This window comes from Crinia signifera, chromosome 2 (assembly GCF_055691185.1).
Source record: "Crinia signifera chromosome 2, ASM5569118v1, whole genome shotgun sequence".
NCBI lineage: Eukaryota > Metazoa > Chordata > Amphibia > Anura > Myobatrachidae > Crinia > Crinia signifera.
The window spans coordinates 72,395,910-72,416,788 of record NC_139218.1 but is presented as its reverse complement, the minus strand read 5'-3'; the positions used below and the strand labels follow the sequence as shown (position 1 = coordinate 72,416,788).

The following is a 20,879-nucleotide window of genomic DNA, read 5'->3' as shown; positions in this document are numbered from 1 at the left end:
CTGACAGTCAAATTATGTTTCTGCCGTTCTGAATGAAAAGTCAGCCTGGACCGAACTCCGAATTTGGGGTGGGTGCTGACATCAGCTGTCCATCCCAAGTATATATCTTAAAAAGAATAAAAAGGCTAACCCAAATGGATGCCTAAAAATCCCATTTTCTTATACATTCAGTTGGAAGACACAGGTCCACAGAGCAGCTCCTTCCCGTGGGTATACTCAGACTTGCAGTGCCCAGCCCCTTACCATTGAATTTTGCATTGATGGCTGCACAAAAAAGGGATTTTTGTAAGAACTTACCGTTCGAATCCCTTTCTCTGATATGGTCCTGGTGACACAGCTCAACACTGGAATGTAGGAGGGTCCGAAGGAGCCAGGCACCTATCCTAAAGTTTTAGAGGGTAGGCTCCTCCCCTACTGCATCCCTGGACTCTTCAGTTCATCTTTCAAAGCCACTGGAATACATTAACTCAGTACAAACGCCTGCACATATTATATGCACATTTTATAACAGAAAACTGTTAACTTTTAACCAATTTAACATGAACATCATGAAACTTCTGGCATACTTACTGAGCGTAAGGGAGGGATCGCTGTGTCACCAGGACCATATCAGAGAAAGGGATTCGAACGGTAAGTTCTTACAAAAATCCCTTTTTCTCTTTCAATGGTCCTGGTGACACAGCTCAACACTGGGACGTTCCAGAGCCGGTCCTTTGGGAGGGTACGCTCAGGTCTGCAGCTCTCAGCACTGCTCGCCCGAATGATGCGTCCTCCGACGCGAACTCATGGAATCTATAGAATTTGGCAAATGTGTGAACAGATGACCAAGTGGCAGCTCTGCAAACCTGCTCAGCTGTGGCCCCATGTCGAACCGCCCAAGAGGTGGCAACTGACCTGGTGGTATGCGCATTTATTTTGGCCGGTACTGGTCTACCCACTTTGGTGTATGCAAAGGCTATCACAGACCGCAACCACCTAGCAATAGTCTGCTTAGATGCAGGCCAAACAATCTTGTGTACGTCATACAATACCAACAATGTGTCAGTCTTCCTGACACTCTTCACTCTGTCCACATATATGCGTAAGGCACGCACAACATCCAAAGTTCTCAACTTGTCCCTTTTCTTAGAACCCTCTGGGGGTTGAAACACAGGTAGAACTATCTCCTGATTTAAATGGAAGGTAGATACCACCTTCGGTAAAAACTGAGGCACTGTTCTTAAAACAGCCCTGTCATCATGAAAAATTAAGAAAGGAGATTTACATGACAAAGCTCCCAATTCTGAAACTCTTTTAGCAGATGCTACTGCTAACAAAAACACTAGCTTCCACGTAAGAAACTTAAAGTCAGCCGACCTTAAAGGTTCAAAAGGTGCCTTTTGAAGGCATTCCAAAACCAGTGATAGATCCCAAGGTGCTACTGGTTGCTTGTATGGAGGTTTCAACCTGGATACTCCTTGTAAAAAGGTTTGAATTTCCGGCAAAATGGCTATCTTTTTCTGGAAATAGATGGACAAGGCCGAAATCTGCACCTTCAGTGACTGAAGGCTTAGGCCCGATGAAAAACCATCTTGTAAGAATTCCATCATTCTTGATAGCTTAAAATGAGATGTATGAGCCTTTCTTCTCTCACACCATCGAATGTAAGTCTTCCAGACTCTATAATAATTTGCCGAAGATACAGCTTTTCTGGCTTTTATCATAGTCTGTACTACTGCCTCAGAAAACCCTTTTCTTTTCAAAATGGTGGTTTCAATAGCCAGGCCGTCAAAATCAATCGATCTGAATCCAGGTGATTGAAAGGGCCTTGTCTTAGAAGGTCTGGTCTCAGAGGTAGACGCCATGAGTCCACAGACAACCTCTGAAGCCTCGAGTACCAGGATCTCCTTGGCCAATCTGGGGCCACTAAGATCACTGGAACCTTCTGCCCCTGTATTTTCTTCAGAAGTCTCGGTAACATTGGTACTGGTGGGAATGCATAAAGGAGATCTCCCTGCCAGTGAATAGTCATGGCATCCACTGCCTCCGCTAGTGGATCCCTTGTTCTGGCATAGAACCTGGGCACTTGACGGTTGATCCTGGATGCCATCAGGTCCACATCCGGAGTTCCCCACATCGAAGTGATTTGGTGAAACACCTGAGGGTGTAAGCTCCATTCCCCTTCCTTGAGCTCCTCCCTGCTCAGGAAGTCGGCTTCTATATTCTCTATTCCTGGGATGAATATAGCCGATACAGCTGGAACATTCTGTTCCGCCCATAGGAAGATTCTGGATACCTCCCACATGGCCAATCTGCTGCGTGTACCTCCCTGGTGATTCAGATACGCCACAGCTGTGGCATTGTCGGTCTGAATCCTCAAAGGGAGGTTCTGTAACCTGTCTCCCGCCAAGGAAATGACTTTCCAGACAGCTCTCAGCTCCAAGATGTTGATTGGTAACGCTGATTCCTCTGCCGTCCACAGGCCCTGAAGCCTGAGATCCAGGACTATTGCCCCCCAGCCCCTGAGACTGGCGTCGGTAGTTACTATCAACCAGTCCCAGGTCTGTAATGACCGACCCCACTGAAGGGAATCTACTTCTGTCCACCATTTCAAAGATTCTCGGGTGTCCGAAGACAGCACTATCATCTCGGATTTCATGGTCAAAGTGTTTCCTGACCAAGCTGACAAGATGTTCCATTGGAACCTCCGAGAGTGGAACCTGGCAAATTGAAGCGTCTCGAATGACGCCACCATCTTCCCCAGGAGCTTGAGGCACCTCCATACTGAAATGCTCTGAGCCCTGAGAATCTCCTGGACTAGGGTGACCAGATCCCTGGCCTTTACCTCCGGGAGGAATACCCGATGAAGATGGGTGTCCAGTATGACTCCCAAGAATTGGAGCCTTTGTGACGGTACCAACTGAGATTTTTGCAAATTTAAAATCCAGCCGTGAGCCTGCAAAAAACTGATGGCCTCTGCCAAGTGACTCTGCAGCATGGCTGCTGACTCTGCTTTGAACAGGAGATCGTCCAAATAGGATATTACTGTGATTCCCCTGAGCCTCAGCACCGCCGCCATTACTGACATTATTTTTGTGAATACCCTTGGCGCGGTTGCTAGCCCAAAGGGTAACGCCCGGAATTGTAAATGCAGGTCTCCTATGGCAAACCTCAACAAGGTCTGATGTTCCGGGTGTATAGGAACGTGCAAATATGCGTCCTGGACATCCATGGACGCCAAAAATTCTCCCTGGTCCAGACTCAGGAGTACTGACCGTAGAGACTCCATTTTGAAATGGTCTACCCATAAATGAACATTTAGAGACTTCAAATTTAGTATTGGTCTGAAAGACCCGTCTGGTTTGGGCACCAGGAACAGCGTGGAGTAAAAGCCTTTCTTCCACTCTGTCTTGGGGACTAGTGTCACCACCCCTTTTTCCAAAAGGGAGTGCGCTGCTCTCACAAGAGCTGTACGCAGCCGTGCCTCCTTTGGTAAGGATGTGGGAATGAACCTCTTCGGAGGTGGCCCTCTGAAAGGGATTTTGTAACCCTGTGTTATGATGACTAACACCCAGGCATCCTGGTCTAGAGAAGCCCAAGCGTCCCTGAAGATCGTGAGACGCCCGCCCACTTTTGTCACTGTCGGGCAAAGCCCCTGACAGTCATGCAGAGAGTTTATCCTCTCCTTTATTGGCAGGCTTCTTGTGAAAAGAGCCAAATTTTGACTTTTGTGTCTTGCCTCTAGAGGGCTGAAACCTTCCCCTGAAAGACTGTCCTCGAAAGGACGCACCACCTCTAGGGGAGGGCCGAAAGGACGGCTTAAAAGCAGAAAATCTGGACGTCTGCTTTGCTGAGGAGGCCGGCAGGAATGTACTTTTGCCGCCTGTGGCCTGTTTTATAATCTCCTCTAATTCGGTACCAAAGAGTACCTTTCCTTTGAAGGCTAATGTTTCCAGAGCCTTCTTGGACTCATTGTCTGCTTCCCAGGCTTTTAGCCAAAGCACTCTCCTGGCATTAATGGAGACTGTGGACACTCTGGTTGCCATTTTAATAGCTTCCTCCTCTGCTTCAACTGCATATTCTGCTGCTGCCTTAATCTTTTCTGCCAGCAGTAATGCACCCGGGTCAGCCTGCAGCATGGTGCATAATTCACCAGCCCACTCTATCATGGCCTTAGAAACCCAGGCTGAAGCAATAAGGGGTCGTAAGGTAAACCCCACCCCTTCAAAGATAGCCTTGAGGTTTCCCTCCAGCTTTTTATCCACAGAATCTTTAAAAGCTGCACCGCCCTGTACTGGTAATACAGTAGCCTTGGACAAACGTGCCACTGAAGCGTCCACAACTGGGACCTTTTCCCAGAGCTCCGCATGAGACTCTGGCATGGGGTACAGACTAAGGAATCGCTTAGGCATCTGAAGCCTCTTATCAGGAGTTTTCCAAGCCCCTTCTAACAATTCCTGTAACCCCTCATCTGAAGGAAAAGTAACAGCCTCCTTCCGCTGTCGCTTAAAAACACCTTTAACAGGAGTCTTATCCTCCACAGTCAGCTTTAAAGCCTGCTTCACAGCTATAATGAGATCCTCTATACCAGCAGCAGAGTTCTCTTCCAAATCATCACCCTGATCCCAGGGGATGTCAGTATACTCTCCTTCCTCTTCATCTACCACAGTAGTTAAGGCATAAGACCTTCTAGGGGTCCCTGCCACATCATCCATTTTGTCCAGCATTTCACTGAACCTGTTAATCCCTTTTGCAGTATCCTGCATCACCTGGATAAGTGCAGGATCTGCCTGGGTAAGAGGCAAGGAGCCAGACGACTGCTGAGATGATGGCATAGGTCTCTGTGATTCTACCAGCCCATCACTCTGCCTGTCCCAAAGCTGCACCAAAGCGTTTACTGACCTGCCTAGGGCCCTGGCCCACGCAGGTTCCATATGCTCTGCCCTATGGGGATCACTGCCCATGGGTCTCACATCAGCGCAAGTAATACATAAGCCCCCCTTGGCCATCTGCTCAGGGACAAATTTTTGTGTGCAAACATTGCACGCGCTCAGTGCATTAAGGGCTCCCTCCCCCAAAACCACAGCCTGATGCTCAGACATGACGCAAGTGATAAATGTATATCTATCAGTATACACAGTGCAAACAATGTACAAGCGTTTATACAGAGGCAATGCACCCAATCACTTATCTGTCTGTTGGTTTCAACTGCGGGGAAGCGATGCCCAGGAAATCCAAGTCACTCTGCCAGGATCAGTAAGCCAGCTCAGCTCCGCTGCAAGCGTTCTGAAAGGCGCCAAAGTCAGAGTGAAGGAAGAGACCACAGGTCCCTGCTGCTGCGGGGTCCGTGACCTTTTGGCGCCAACCACCCCCAGCAAGCCGCTCCTTAGGTAGGATTTCCTAGTTCCAGTGTCTCCCCCTCAAATGGGGATCACTTGGAACATGCCTGTCACAACGCTGCTGTCCTCTCATCTAGGAGCTCAGCGTGTAAGCTCCGCATAAAATGGCCGCCGCCATCACGGAGCGCCTGTCCCCCATGATCCCCACCTAAGCGTGGAGCCGGTTTCAGGGCACTCCGGAGCCCAGGCAGCCTTTTAGAAAAGGCTATAAGCGCTGCACAGGGGGACCAGACAGTGTCTCCCCTGTGCACAGTGAGCTGACAGGACGCGCTTCTGTCAGCTCCTGCTGCGCAAGCAGTGTGAGGATTCACTATGAGAATCCTCACACTGTGCCTACCTAGCTAGGGTAAAAGTTAATAAAATAATAAAAATCCCCTAACTACTCTAATTCTTCGGCTGCTCCTGCAGCCCTTTAGAATAGCACCCACTCCAGTGGGCACCTAACACGAACTGAAGAGTCCAGGGATGCAGTAGGGGAGGAGCCTACCCTCTAAAACTTTAGGATAGGTGCCTGGCTCCTTCGGACCCTCCTACATTCCAGTGTTGAGCTGTGTCACCAGGACCAGTGAAAGAGAAACATCTCAACGGATTCAGTACTGAATCCCGGCGGTCGGGATCCCGGCGTTCAGAATCCCGACAGCCAAAATCCCGACAATGGGGGGGGGGGGGAAGAAGTGGATCGCCCCCCCTTACGGGCTCGCTGCGCTCGCCACGCAGCGGGCCCGGTGCCTCGCTACGCTCGGCACACTAATTTATTATCCCTGCAGGGGTGTCATGGACACCCACGGAGGGAGAATGTGACGGGATTTCGGCGGTCGGGATTCCGGCGTCGGGATTCTGAATGCCGGGATCCCGACCGCCGGGATTTTAACTGCATCCCATCTCAACTGCTTTCTGAGCTCTACCAACATGGTAAATTAGAACTTATATCAGAAGGAAACCTTCAAGTGCAAAAATCCTAATCAAGGCTCTTTATCCCCATTGCCTGTGTCCTCCAGTAGGAGGTGTGAGAAATATGCGAGACAAACATGCCTTAAAGCAAAAATAATCTCTGAATTTGATGGTATTTCGAAATACTGACCTGATGCTTTCAGATTGGTGGTATTTGTGTGTTCATCATAGCAATTATTATACAGAACCAGGCTCCCACCAGGTGTATGTGGACCAAGAAAATTTCCTTTTGTCTACAAAAAAAAACACAAACAAAAAACCCATTATGGTTTTGCATGTGATAGGATAGATAGGAGAGATAGATATCTCTCCAATTCTGCCGGCACTTGATAATCATAACTTGCTAGAAAACAAGGATTACAAAAGAACAGAATATGATCCCACAACTGTTCAAAACTCATCCTAAAAGTCACGTGGTTGCATGCACTGATGTCAGGTGAATGCCTGATGCTCATCCAGAACAGTTTAGTCAACACAAACAGAGCTGAGGAACTTTGGTGCCAGTCTTCTGTTATTTTAGTATATATTTGTGAGTACGACCAATGTGTTATGAATAATGGCTCCCATCGTCGCTTTGAGAAAGGCAGGCTTTAGTTTACGGCACGTCAACCAGGAAGAGAATATCCCTTGGTGGGATGCAGTGGACCCTGAAGAGACATGCCCAAACTGGTATACAGTCATTAGGTCAACACACGTTGGGTCAACTACTGAAGGTCAACATGGGCTTAGGTCGACACAAGCATTAGATCGACATGGGGAAGGTTGATAGTCAAAAGGTCAACATGGGTTTTTCACGTTTTTTTTTTGAGCAGACAGGTGATATTTCATGCCCTACCATCCACTAGTGCCTTGATGGGCAACCTTAACAGTTGTTGTTGAACTTCACGTGCCATGTACAGTGAGGCACCATGCCCGAAGCATGGCAAGCGCAGCGAGCCCTGCGAGGGAACACGCCAAAATAATATGGTGGCCATGTCGAAATTCAAGGGTAAAACAGGTCGACCTTTTGGCAGTCGACCTTGTCGACCTAAGCCCATGTCAACGTATGCAGGTGTTGACCTTCTTGTGATCTATAGTCGCCAAAACAGTGTGCGTGATCGCCCGCGACCTGGACAGCCTCATATGACCCACAAAACAAGAGGACAAATACATTAAGAGTTAGTAGTAGATGGAACAGATCCGTGCTTTGCTCATGACAACATGAGAGAAGAGCGTGCCAGTCACCACTGTCAAGGGCCGCCTCAAAGCTGCAGTGATAAAGGGGTATGTAGCAGCCTGTAAACCATTGCTGAGGCACATTAATAAAAAGAAGAGGTTACTTTGGGGTAAAGTGCACAAGGACTAACGGTCTGAGCAAAGAAGGTTCCTTTTATGGATCGAAGTTTGAGCTGTTTGGATCAAAGAGGCGCAAGTTTGTCCATCACGTACTAGGAGAGCGCATGCTCCCAGCATGCATTGAGCCTACAGTGAAGCATGGAGGAGGTTCCATCATGGGCTTTTTCAGAAATGGATTTGTTGGCGATTTGGTGAAAATCGAAGCAATCATGGACAGATGCGTTCGAGAAGACTGAATAAGGAGTTAAAACCATTGTGGTAGGTACTGAGAAGTGGAGGGCAAATTGGTAGCTAGAACGCCAGAGTGTGTGCTGCTATAATTTAGGTTTATTCTACCGTTTAACCACAAGGTGGTAGTAGAGTCTGTATGTTTATTTGAGACACCAGGCACCGAATGTACATTTTATGTAAAAACACTAAAAGTCACTAGAATAACAGTGTGCGTAACACTGATAAATCCTCCCGAATCTCTGTTTATGTCATATACCATTGATGAGCTCAGAGGTTTTTGGGGAGGATCGCATGCAGGACAAATTCCGCTATGAGCGGTTTTCTTCTAAATATCCGGTACGCACATGAATATTCACTTAAAGGATTAGCGCTGTTGAGAGACCTTTTACTTTACTGTTGAACCCTAAAGGCGCAAGAATTTTATCACTAATTAAACATTGTACACCACCCCGTTGGAAAACTGGGCAACCTGAGCACTTTCCTGCAGCCACTTTACTTTGGAATGTGTATTGTAAGCTTTTTCAATTGTAAATGAAAAAATAAATAAAAAAAAAGGTATAGAAGGTTGTAGTGTTTTTGCACACACCAATTTTATATTAAATATGTATTGGTGGAGAGGGGTAGGGGACCCACGTGTGAAAATAAGCAACAAATAACCTAGAACTGTATGCTTTGTACCTCCCCATTAGAGAATTCTCTCAGATTTTCTATTTGGTCCAGAAGCTGAGATCTGATTTTTGCCACCACTGTGGATGAATCTGAGATTTCTTTGGTCATCTTGGTGATCATATCCTGTGCTTCATCCTTTGTGTAAGACAACTTCTCCTGTAGCTCACTCACTTCCCTTCTGTGAATAAAGTAAAAACAAAAAAAGTCCCTAATATATAATATCTCCTTATTCCCTTAATCAGTAACTAAATGTACTGTATAGAAACATGACAGTTTAGCATAAACGCTATAGGGGTTGTAGAGATAAAGGGGGTTATTTTGGTTCACTCCTGACAAATTCCTTCTTAGATGGACAAACCATGTGCACTGTAGGTGGGGTAGATGTAACTTGTGCAGAAAGAGAGAGTTAGATTTGGGTGGGGTTTTACTTCAAAGTGAGATCTATATTGCAGTGTAGAAATAGAACAGTCAGTATTTTCCCTGCACAGAAACAAAATAACTCACCCAAATCTAATTCTCTCTGCACACTTTACATCTGCCCCCCCTGCAGAGCACGTGGTTTTGTCCATTTAAGGAATTTGTTAGAAGTGAACCAAAATAACCCCCAAAGATCATTAATGGCAATAAAAAAACGGTTTCACAGATGGTAATGAAATATACACTTCGGATAGGGAGAAAAGCAATCCATTACCACCTCAGACGTATTCCCTGTATAATTGGCACAGTATGGTGCATATGCTTACTGTAGTTCTTTGATAGTGTCCTTCAAATTTTCACACTGAAAGTTTCGTTCCAGCAGCGTAAGATGATGGGTTTTCAGCTGGCACTCCGTCTCTGAAACTTGCTCCCGACATACACTATTTTCCTGTTCAAGAAACTAATAATAAAAAAAAAAATCCTGGTAAGAAATTTTCTGTAGTAATTGTACAGATGTAATAAGATTAGCACATATTCAATAATAGTGATAACCAGAATACCCTGCACTACTGCACAGAGGAGGACTGGTTTAAGCTACAGATGTGTCCACATACATCTAGCTTCCTTTTGCATTAAACAGCCCTTCTACTCTACTCAGTAGCTACAGTGTTACACAAAGGCCCTTACTCTGGTTGACCCTTAAAAGCTGCAAAATTTGCAGTTTTGCACGTCCTTTAAAAACACAGCCCGCATGAACGCCCCCCCATCCATTTGCAGCCTTGCATGCGGGGACAAAGTCATTCAATGGTCACCGACCACCAAATTATTTTGCAAGCACTCGCAGATGTAAGACACCTTTGTGGCGTCTCACATCTGCGAGTGCCCTGTGCGGAAATCGGGCGGGCAGCTGGCATCCACTGATGTCAGCTGCCCGCCCCCCCTGCCACAGGCGCATTTACATGGTAATGAGTTTAAATTGGACCGCCCATGAAACGCTGGGCGTTCCCATGGGTGCGACCCCTCGTCACCGCCGCCCAATGGCCCTGCTAGGTGTTAACGGGATGGTGAACAAGAAATTGACCGTGCCCAGTCGCACCAAGCGGCTGCACATGCCCATACATGTGCAGGGGAGCGAATGGACAAGAATGACTTCCAGAGTTCATGCATTATATTTATGTCTTGCAGCACAAAGATGTACAAAGCCGTCATGTATTCAGCATTGAGGAAATAAGAACCATCAATGATCCATAAATGAGGTAGGAAAAAGACATCGGAAGTACATGGAATACTAGGACTTTGTCTGCATAGAACAAAGAAGGAAGTTTGGGCATCACTTACTTAAACACAGCGCCATGCCTTGATATGCATAAAAATTGCAATTACCCTGCTCTTTAGTAAAGGTTGAGTATTTAGCGCTGATACTCCACATTACCGAGCATCATTTTCTGGTGACCCTAGGTCTAAGCATTATTATAAAATGTTCCCAACAGGACAAAAAAAAAAAACTTAAATTTAAATAAATGAAAACCTTTATCATGTGAGGTAAAATGATATCTGAACCATTTTATATGGCAAAATAAAAATTGTGGGCACTGTTGTGTCATAATGTGAATTGTGGGCACTACATTGTATCAAAGTAGCAATTCATATATTTAGCATCAGCTTATTACCTGTATGGCTGGAGGTCTACCGACCTATCCTCCCTGCTCTCCCAGTGATTGATGGCTGATATCACCAGGAGGCTGGTCTTGGGTCCAATTGCAGCGGGGCTTGGGACTAGGTCAGGGTTTTCGCAGCACTGCTAAGAAAAACTTAGCTTCTAAAGACTGCATCATCTGCAGCCCATATAAGCCAGATAGCGCTAACATAGTGGGAGAGTAGCTTACCATGGGAAGCCCTCTGCTATTGCACTGGTCTTTCAGTCCCAAGGATAAAAAAAACATAATATAATGCAATAAAAACTTTACATAATCTTTAGTGATGCATCAGGTCTAACATTTTTTTCTCCTCACTGTACATATCCTGCCCACCAAAAAAAACTGCAAATGTAAACCACTATTATGTCAGGTCAGTTTCTCCATGGCCTATCATGTACACTCCCATAACACGCTCACCGAATGGACGAGGCGTGCATACATTTCTAGTCACCTCCCAGATAATGACCAGGAGTGCCATCACATTTCTGCACCCTGTGTAATGTACACTGTAGGAGTCTCCAGAAACTACTGTGTATGTGCAGATGCAAAAACAAAAAGATTACTCCACTACATGGACATCGAAATTGTGTGCAACTCTGAATCAGGCACAAGGTGTCCACGCGTGACTGCAATGCCAGCTAAAATTCTCCATTGTTCAGTTTTACAGTATAGTATTATAAAGATATTGTTAAAGAACTCCAGCTGAATGCCACCCCATAACCCCCCGGCATCCCCTGACAAATAAAGATAAAACAACAACCAATAACCATGTCCAATAAGAACCTCACCTCAATGGTTTCTGTGTAGTATGCCAATTGGGAAGCATTTTCCTTTTTCAGCACCTTGAGCTGTGTCTGTAGGTCCGTTTTTTGTTTTAAAGCTTCTGATAAATTCTGCTCCAAGCTGTTTTGTGGTGTAATGGAATACATAGTACCAACAGAAAACATGTAGTTATTGCTTTCCAAATGAAGACACTAAGCACAAATCCTATTACCCAGAATATGAAGGCAAGGTTTAATTTCGGTTTATGGCTTTACATGGCACAAGAGATTGTACATAAACTGATCAGCAAGAGATCTCCGAAACGAAATAATTTTTCAACAGACGCTGTCGCCTACACAAAAAAGTGGCCGATATATTGTGGGCTGTACTGGAACGCAGTCTACAACTTGAAAGGGTCACTAACCAACAGTCAAATGTCAACGGTCAGCAAAAACCGGCATACACATGGGGGTGACTAAAGCCCCGTGCTAAGCACAGATCAGTTTTCTTACCATGAGAACACTGGCGATGGTGATGCCTTGGGGATATACACATGGAGCGATCCATGCTTAATTTTTGAAGTGATCTAGTCAGATTGCTTACAAATAGCACTTGAATTGCCACATGTGTATGCCCCATTATAGGGTACCTTTGTTATTACCCGCTCATGGCTAAAAAAAAGGGTTAATATATTAAGAACTAACGTACCTGGGCAAAATGTCTGCAGAGAGAGATTTGATGCGTTCTTGATATTCTTGTCCTCTGAAACACAAAGATAGGTTTAAGGTTTAAATTACAATCCTGCTTAATCATTAGGTTAAGTATTTTACAGGTTAAATAGGTCATCTTTATTGAAAAAGTAGAAAATAGGCTGAATGATGATCAAGCATGTCAAAAGTGCTGGACACGAAATGCTAAGTGGTATGGTGCTCTGCATTTAACAAATGCTTTATTCGAAGAATGTTTTTGAAAAAAAATATAATAATAATAATTCTCTTGTAGTAACAAATATGGTGATGGTGCTACTAGAATGAAAGCTGTAGAGAATGGGACTGGGCCCAGGAACTGTATTGGGCCATGGCCTAATAGCGCAGGAAATGCCACACCCCCTGTCTAGTTTCAGGAGGTCGTGGATTAACTGTAACTGCAAGGACTAAGGATGGACTATGACTGGAACCTTTGGGGAGTCAAGTTTACCAGGGAAAGCTTGGGAAGTAGTCATGGACAATGCACCAAACACTCAACTGCAGAGTAGTTCAGGTCTGGAGCAACAACCACTGCAGTCATGCCCCACTCTCAGATGTCACTCAATGGCCAGTTCTTTGTGACTATCCAAAAATTTGGCATCCAGCCCCTGTTGCTGTAGGACTTCTATGGTGAATTTTTTTAAATAGTTAAAGGTTCATTGATGCACATACCGAACAGTTGCCTCATTTAGTTCTTTCTCAATTAGTTTCAAAGATGAATCTTTAGCAGATAACTCTTCTACTAGTTCAGTGTTGTCCTCTCTCAGCTCTCCAATTTCTGACTCCAGTTTACACAAATGTCCCATTAATGTTTCCAGCTCTAAAACAATTAAAGAAATTCAGAAAACAAATACACAGAAAGTTAAATAAACACTGCTCAAAAAAATAAAGGGAACACTAACATAACACATCCTAGATCTGAATGAATGAAATATTCTTATTAAATTACTTTGTTCTTTACATACTGTAGTTGAATGTGCGGACAACAAAATCACACAAAAATTATTATTGGAAATCAAATTTATTAACCCATGGAGGTCTGGATTTGCCCCCCTCAAAATTAAAGTGGAAAAACACACTACAGGCTGATCCAACTTTGATGTAATGTCCTTAAAACAAGTCAAAATGAGGCTCAGTAGTGTGTGTGGCCTCCACGTGCCTGTGTGACCTCCCTACAATGCCTGGGCATGCTCCTGATGAGGTGGCGGATGGTCTCCTGAGGGCTCTCCTCCCGGACCTGGACTAAAGCATCCGCCAACTCCTGGACAGTCGGTGGTGCAACGTGGCGTTGGTGGATGGAGCGAGACTGATGTCCCAGATGTGCTCAATTGGATTTAGGTCTGGGGAAGGGTAGGCCAGTCCATAGCATCAATGCCTTAGTCTTGCAGGAACTGCTGACACTCCAGCCTCATGAGGTCTAGCATTGTCTTGCATTAGGAGAAACCCAGGGCCAACCGCACACCAGCATATTGTCTCACAAGGGGTCTGAGGATCTCATCTCGGTACCTAATGGCAGTCAGGCTACCTCTGGCAAGCACAGGGAGTGCTGTGCAGCCCCCCATAGAAGGTGCCACCCCACACCATTACTGACCCCCTGCCAAACCAGTAGGGTTACCACCTAGTCCCTTAAATTCCGGACACATGTTAATTACACAGGTTCTGTGGCAGTTTAAAATCAGGTGGAGTGGAGTCTTGAAGTCAGCCAGCCACAGAACCTGTGTAATTAATATGTGTCCGGAATTAAAGGGACTAGGTGGTAACCCTACAAACCAGTCATGCTGGAGGATGTTGCAGACAGCAGAACGTTCTCCTTGGCGTCTTTAGACGTAAAGTGTGAACCGGCTTCCATCTGCGAAGAGCACAGGGCACCAGTGGCGAATTTGCCAATCTTGGTGTTCTCTGTCAAATTCCAAACGTCCTGCATGGTGTTGGGCTGTAAGCACAACCCCCACCTGTGGATGTCGGGTCCTCATACCACCCTCATGGAGTCTGTTTCTGACCGTTTGAGTAGACATATGCACATTTGTGGCCTGCTGGAGGTCATTTCGCAGGGCTCTGGCAGTGCTCCTCCTGTTTCTCCTTGCACAAAATCGGAGGTAGCGTTGCTGCTGCTGGGTTGTTGCCATCCTACGGCCTCCTCCACATCTCCTGATGTACTGGCCTGTCTCCTGGTAGTGCCTCCATGCTCTGGACACTATGCTAAAGACACAGCAAACTTTCTTGCCACAGCCACACATCCAGGATGTGCTATCCTGGATGAGCTGAACTACCTGAACCACTTTAGTGGTAGCATGAGACGGAGTCTACAACCCACACGAGTGAAAGCACTGCCAGCTTTCAAAAGTGACCAAAACATCAGCCAGAAAGCATAGGAGCTGAGAAGTGGTCTGTGGTCACCACCTGCAGAACAACTCCTGGGGTGTCTTGCTAATTGCCTATAATTTCCACCTGTTGTCTATTCCATTTGCACAACAGCATGCGAAAATGATTGTCAAATCAGTATTGCTTCCTAAGTGGACAGTTTGATTTCACAGAAGTGTGATTGACTTGGAGTTACATTGTGTTTAAGTGTTCCTTTTATTTTTTTGAGTAGTGTATATTTAGTGTATACTTGTCTTTGTTTTTTTATTTATGTAAACATGAAGTCCATTATCAAGCACTTGTTGAATGTCTGTGCCATAATCATGTTGCACTGCAGGTGTGGCTGATGTGCAGAAAGTTACATTTGGATGAGTTATTTGGTTTCTGTGCAGAGCAAATATTGGCTGCTTTATTCTTACACTGCAATTTCGATTTCAGTTTAAATACACCCCAACCAAATGTAACTCTCTCTCTGCACAGGTTACATCTGCCCCATCTGCAGTGCACATGAGTTTGCTTTTGCAAACCAACCAGAATGCCGTAGCCGAAAGAAAAAATAAATTGATAATGGAGAGACTGGATTGGAAGAGAGGACCTTATAACATGCACATTTCACATTGCAGATGTAGATTTTCTGATGAACGACAGACCTTAGAACCTTGTCAACAAAAAGCATGGATCTTATAGTGTGTACACACGGTACTTTTGCCTTCCGATGTTGACGATATAGACATCAACAACATATACAACATCGGATCGGAATCGGATGCAGACAGCAAGGGTTTTAACCCTTGCAATCCCGATCCGATTCAGATGCGCGTTCACGTATCACAAGGCAGAAAGTCTTGTCTGCCATGACTATATAGTGCAGATCTGCACTATATAGTCAGATTTGTATGCAAATCGGATGTGGCTTGCGATCTGATCGGATCGTGGATAGTATCTTAAGGCACATCTGACCGTGTGTACACACCCTTAGATTTGAGATGGGATGAAAATATCAATTTGATATTTGTACCAAGATTTTAATAGAATTACACTCTACTGCTCTTCCAGGACTGAACCTCCAGAGGAGACTGAACACTCAATGACCTTACTCACAACCAGTTTATTTGGTTTCTGGGGAAACAATGAAAACAAAACACCCTCTGGTAGATCTATTATGTAGCTCCAATCAATTCTTACTCCTGCCTGTGACATAGAACAGATTTACTGAACCCAGAAGTGATGTAGGCAAGGCTACAACTACAGGTACTCCTGCGTAGACATATTGCCGGTCATGCTGTTTTGTAGGTTTGGTGGCCGGCTGCTTAACAGATTTAAAGATTCCCATTTTACTACTTCCCCCTGTGGACCAATTAATACTTTATCCAGTTTAGGTGGGAACTAGGGATGTCAGCGGGATCCCTGGAGTTAGCCCCAAAACACCAGAATTTTTAACTACGTCATTGAGTGGATGTGCATGATGTCAGAAATCACGCTGCCCATCCCACGCCAGTCTGCTACTTCAACAATTGCTGCTGCTGCAAAAAAAAAAAAAATACATAACAAAAAAAAGAAAGAAAAAAAAACCACACATGTTGAAGGTGTCCGTCCGCCTGCATCCCCGGCAAACATGGCCCCCATGTATCATGCTGTGACCAGTGAGGCGTTGGATGTTGTCAACCAGTGTCATTCTGACCATGGCTTATGAGACTGTAGGCTTCTGGCCACTTGGAGCCAGCCACATTTAAATTTTCTTAAAGTGCCGACTCCTCCAGTACACCATACTATCCCACACGTGATGACTGCAGTGTCCCCTGCTATCCGAGGGAGAAATAAAGAGTGATTAAAGGACTTGGCCACTGCAAGACCCTGGCACTTGCTAGGCTTAACAAAAGAGGTAGATTCTAGAAGCCTCTTTATGGATCAGGAAACTTCCCCGATTATAAACTAAAATAGGCTTTAAAACGCAAGGATAGCAACTCAATGGATGTCGAGGACTCTGACCCATGAAAGAAAAACAAGCCTACAGGCAAGTTGAAGTGGAGGGTCTGCAGGTGAAGGGAGCCACAGGATGCTTTATGAACCATTCTCTGCAGGAACTGACCCGCTGTAGAAGTGACTTTCATTGGCACAGACCAGAATCATTCAACATGAAATTGTCCTGAGACTACAGATTTGAACCAATCAGGTTTCAGACTTGTTTCTGCATTCTTCTAAAAGTGCCGAAACTCCTGCCCAAGTTCTGTAGGCCCTGCGGTTTCAGTGACTCAAAAAGCAGAAAACAAAACCTTAATATAGCCCTATACGTAGCATGAAATGGTCACTATTTAGGAAGAAGATCGTAAATGAATTAAAAAAAGTAACTTTCAAAAAATAAATAAAAAATATAATAATAATAATAATAAACACAAAAATAAAAAATCAAACCTGAACCCAGACGAGAATTCTCCAGTTTCAGCTGTTCATTGTGAGACTTCTCATTTTTCAAATGTCTGAACACCTATTAGGACCATAATATACAATGTATTAAAAAAAAAAAAAAAAAAAACATATGTACAGTAAAGAAAACATTTGGTAATATGTATGCAACGGATGTGTACAATAGAACCAAGTAATATGCTCAAAATAATACCATAAAAAACCCTTAACAAGAACAGATGAGGTTTTTTTAACATAAAAGCATGGTGTGGCTTTCCCTGGAACATTTATTTATGGAGGAAGTACTACCGGTGACCGCTGCTTTAGAAGCAGTTTCAGGTATTTTAAAAGGCCGGTTTTATATTAGTTAATTTGAAGAGAAATATCTAGTGTAAAATATTTTTTTTGTTAATAAGAGATGTGATGCATAAATAAAAATGGGGGCGCTTAGCAAACCGTGTACCCTTTTATATTATCATGTAAAAGTTTTAATGAAAAAAAAACTCACCTCATCATTTTCCAGAACTGCTGCATCTCTTTCATTCTTAATGTCGTCATATGTCTCAAGTGCGGTTTGTGTCTTTTTCTTCATAACCTCAAACAGAAGCCAGTGTTGAGACATCAGCTCTCTGGCCTCAGAACACTAAACACAAGTAAACACATTCTAGATTAAGAGACTGTTGAAGGACCACGAATGACCTTCAAACAATCCTATAAAATTTTCAATAGCTTACTAAAACTATAGCTTAAGGGAGATGTGGCCAACATGTCAATTGCGATGTGACGCAAGATACCTGGCACAAGTGAGCAGCAAAGTCCCACTGGCGTCTTTTTGCCTGAAAATGTGTCTTAGTCACAATACTATGCGAGAAGGACTCGCCACCAGGATACCCATCTGAATCCTTTGATGGGTGTGTATGTGTGTGGGACCTAGCATGGTGAGAGGGGCTGTGTGGTGCCACTGAAGTAATAAATTATGCAGACAGTTGGTATTTCATGCCCTCCCATCCACTAGGGCGTGATGGGAGAATAAAATAGTGCGCCGAGCGCAATGAGGCACCATGCCCGGATCATGGTGAAGGAATGTGGTGCACTGCAAACTGTGTCCATGTCAACATTTGGGTAAAAAAGCAGTGAAAAACCCCATATCGACCTAGGCACTGTTGACCTAATGCTTGTGTCGACCTATTGACCTTGTCCTATATCGACCAACATACTGTAGACCAAACTGTCCCAACTCATTGCAATTTGGGGCCCTAGGATGAGCAAGTCTAAAGCTGGAGCTGCTTTGCCTGCATTTTCTGACGAAAGCTCTCTCTCCATCACGTGCCAGCCATTGTGTGAGTCCAGACTGCCAGTATCCTTCAATATCAAAACTACTATTGTATCAAATTATAGATAAGGTTTAGGACTTCAGATTCTTAAAAATAGCCTTTAAAGCTGAAATGATTACTCATTACCTGACTCATCAATTGAGTTCGGTCATCTTCCATTTCCGTGCAAATAGACTTAGCCATGTCAACAAATCCTACCAATTCTTCATTGTAGGAAAGCTTTAGAAAAAAATAATAAAAAAAAATCATAAAATAAATGGGCCCGGATTCTGAATTGGAAGTAAAAAAAAAAAAAAAAAAAAAAGAATATATGGAAAAAACAATGTACTTTGTATCTGGAACAATTTGCTTGCCTTGCATAAACAATTTATTTTCCTGTGCTGGGTATATGGAAAGTAGGTTTTTTTTGACAATCACAAGTGCGCAATTAAATACACAGTGCAGCTAGAAAAAGTACACCATAAAGGCACACATCCAAGAAAATGCCTTAAAAGATAGACCAAAGTAGAAGACAAAATGGTGACTAGTAACAGCGCTTAGTGTATAACCAACAAGTAAAACAATAGGTTTTTATATCACCATTGATTTGGACACATTCTTAAATAGGTGTCAGCATTCAGGTAACCTGTAATGAGAATACACCCCTCCACACGGATAGTATGGCAGGGGTGACAAAGCAGAATACACAAATAGTGCAGGTTATCCTTGATTAAAAGAAATTTTTAATACAGATGTCCACTTACAATCTGCAGACAATAAAAACAGCATGGGTGGTATTCCACAGGGGCAAAAGCAGCACGGCAAAGATGATTAACAGGCAGGTCCAAAAGAGTCCAACCAATCTCCCGTCCGGAGCAGGGGTTCAGCGGCACTCAAGGTTCTGCGATAGCCGGCGTCTTCTGTCCTCCGTGGCACCTCCGATGTAACACTCAACGCGTTTCAGATAGAATCCTTCCTCAGGAGTGTGATTTTCAGAGGGAATAATACCCTCTTAAATAGTCCCGCAATTAGTGAAAAGTCCCGGTATACAACAGGCGTTCTAACGGCATGATGTAATATCCAGCGGAAGCAAGATGGCCGTGCGTGTCATGGTCCAGATTTCTATGGAACGCGGAAGCACGATGTTATGTGCGCTCCACTGGTATGCGTGTCAGTCAAGCCAATAATGAATGTCTGTATGCTTTGATGCTACCGCCATCTTGCTTTCGCATCTAGGCATAATGTGCATTTAAACAGAGATTTAAAGAGACATTTTCTTTAGCGGTTCTAAAAGTAAAAGACAAAAAATGTCAACATATATAAAATGCAATGAATATAAAAACAAATATAAAAACAGAGAAAAAGAAGAAGAAGAAGAAAAAAGGAATAGGAGAAAAGCGACCATATTTTTAGATCAAAAACGGTTTGAGCTCGAACTCACCGTTGAGTCCCTGTGGTACCAGGGTACCCAAACGATGAATCCACCTCATTTCCGTTCTTGATAAACGATTATCCATATCATTTGATCTCCAATTTGGCGAAATCTGGTCAATTCCCCAAAAACCTGATAATTTACATGGGTTACAGGCATGAATATTTTTAAAATGAGCCGACACGGTATGTGTCATCAAACCCTTTTTAATGTTATATACGTGCTCTGCAAGGCGGGCTTTCATCTGCCGGGATGTCTTTCCGACATATGCTAGCCCGCACTCGCATTGCAAGACATATACAACCCCTTTTGTGTGGCAAGTTATAAAATGTTGAATTTTATAGGTTTTACCCCCAATAGTAAAATCAGTTTTCTTTTTTACATCAGATTTCACCGTTCTGCACATAAGACATGTGCCACAACGGTGAAACCCATTAGAAAGACATCCCGGCAGATGAAAGCCCGCCTTGCAGAGCACGTATATAACATTAAAAAGGGTTTGATGACACATACCGTGTCGACTCATTTTAAAAATATTCATGCCTGTAACCCATGTAAATTATCAGGTTTTTGGGGAATTGACCAGATTTCGCCAAATTGGAGATCAAATGATATGGATAATCGTTTATCAAGAACGGAAATGAGGTGGATTCATCGTTTGGGTACCCTGGTACCACAGGGACTCAACGGTGAGTTCGAGCTCAAACCGTTTTTGATCTAAAAATATGGTCGCTTTTCTCCTATTCCTTTTTTCTTCTTCTTTTTCTCTGTTTTTATATTTGTTTTTATATTCATTGCATTTTATATATGTTGACATTTTTTGTCTTTTACTTTTAGAACCGCTAAAGAAAATGTCTCTTTAAATCTCTGTTTAAATGCACATTATGCCTAGATGCGAAAGCAAGATGGCGGTAGCATCAAAGCATACAGACATTCATTATTGGCTTGACTGACACGCATACCAGTGGAGCGCACATAACATCGTGCTTCCGCGTTCCATAGAAATCTGGACCATGACACACACGGCCATCTTGCTTCCGCTGGATATTACATCATGCCGTTAGAACGCCTGTTGTATACCGGGACTTTTCACTAATTGCGGGACTATTTAAGAGGGTATTATTCCCTCTGAAAATCACACTCCTGAGGAAGGATTCTATCTGAAACGCGTTGAGTGTTACATC

At 44.0% G+C, this 20,879-nt stretch overlaps 1 protein-coding gene across 1 annotated transcript in view; it reads right to left on the bottom strand.

Annotated features, from left to right (window-relative positions):
- Positions 1-20,879, bottom strand: part of SPAG5 (sperm associated antigen 5) — a 61,979-nt gene that overhangs the window by 14,129 nt on the left and 26,971 nt on the right. Inside the window, exons 10-18 of the mRNA XM_083170687.1 lie at positions 18,411-18,503; positions 17,459-17,593; positions 16,960-17,032; positions 12,859-13,006; positions 12,149-12,202; positions 11,467-11,581; positions 9,308-9,441; positions 8,574-8,742; positions 6,460-6,562 (exon numbers count right to left, since the gene is read on the bottom strand). Of these exons, the coding sequence (XP_083026813.1) occupies positions 6,460-6,562; positions 8,574-8,742; positions 9,308-9,441; positions 11,467-11,581; positions 12,149-12,202; positions 12,859-13,006; positions 16,960-17,032; positions 17,459-17,593; positions 18,411-18,503 (1,024 nt within the window). The remainder of the gene's footprint in view (positions 1-6,459; positions 6,563-8,573; positions 8,743-9,307; positions 9,442-11,466; positions 11,582-12,148; positions 12,203-12,858; positions 13,007-16,959; positions 17,033-17,458; positions 17,594-18,410; positions 18,504-20,879) is intronic.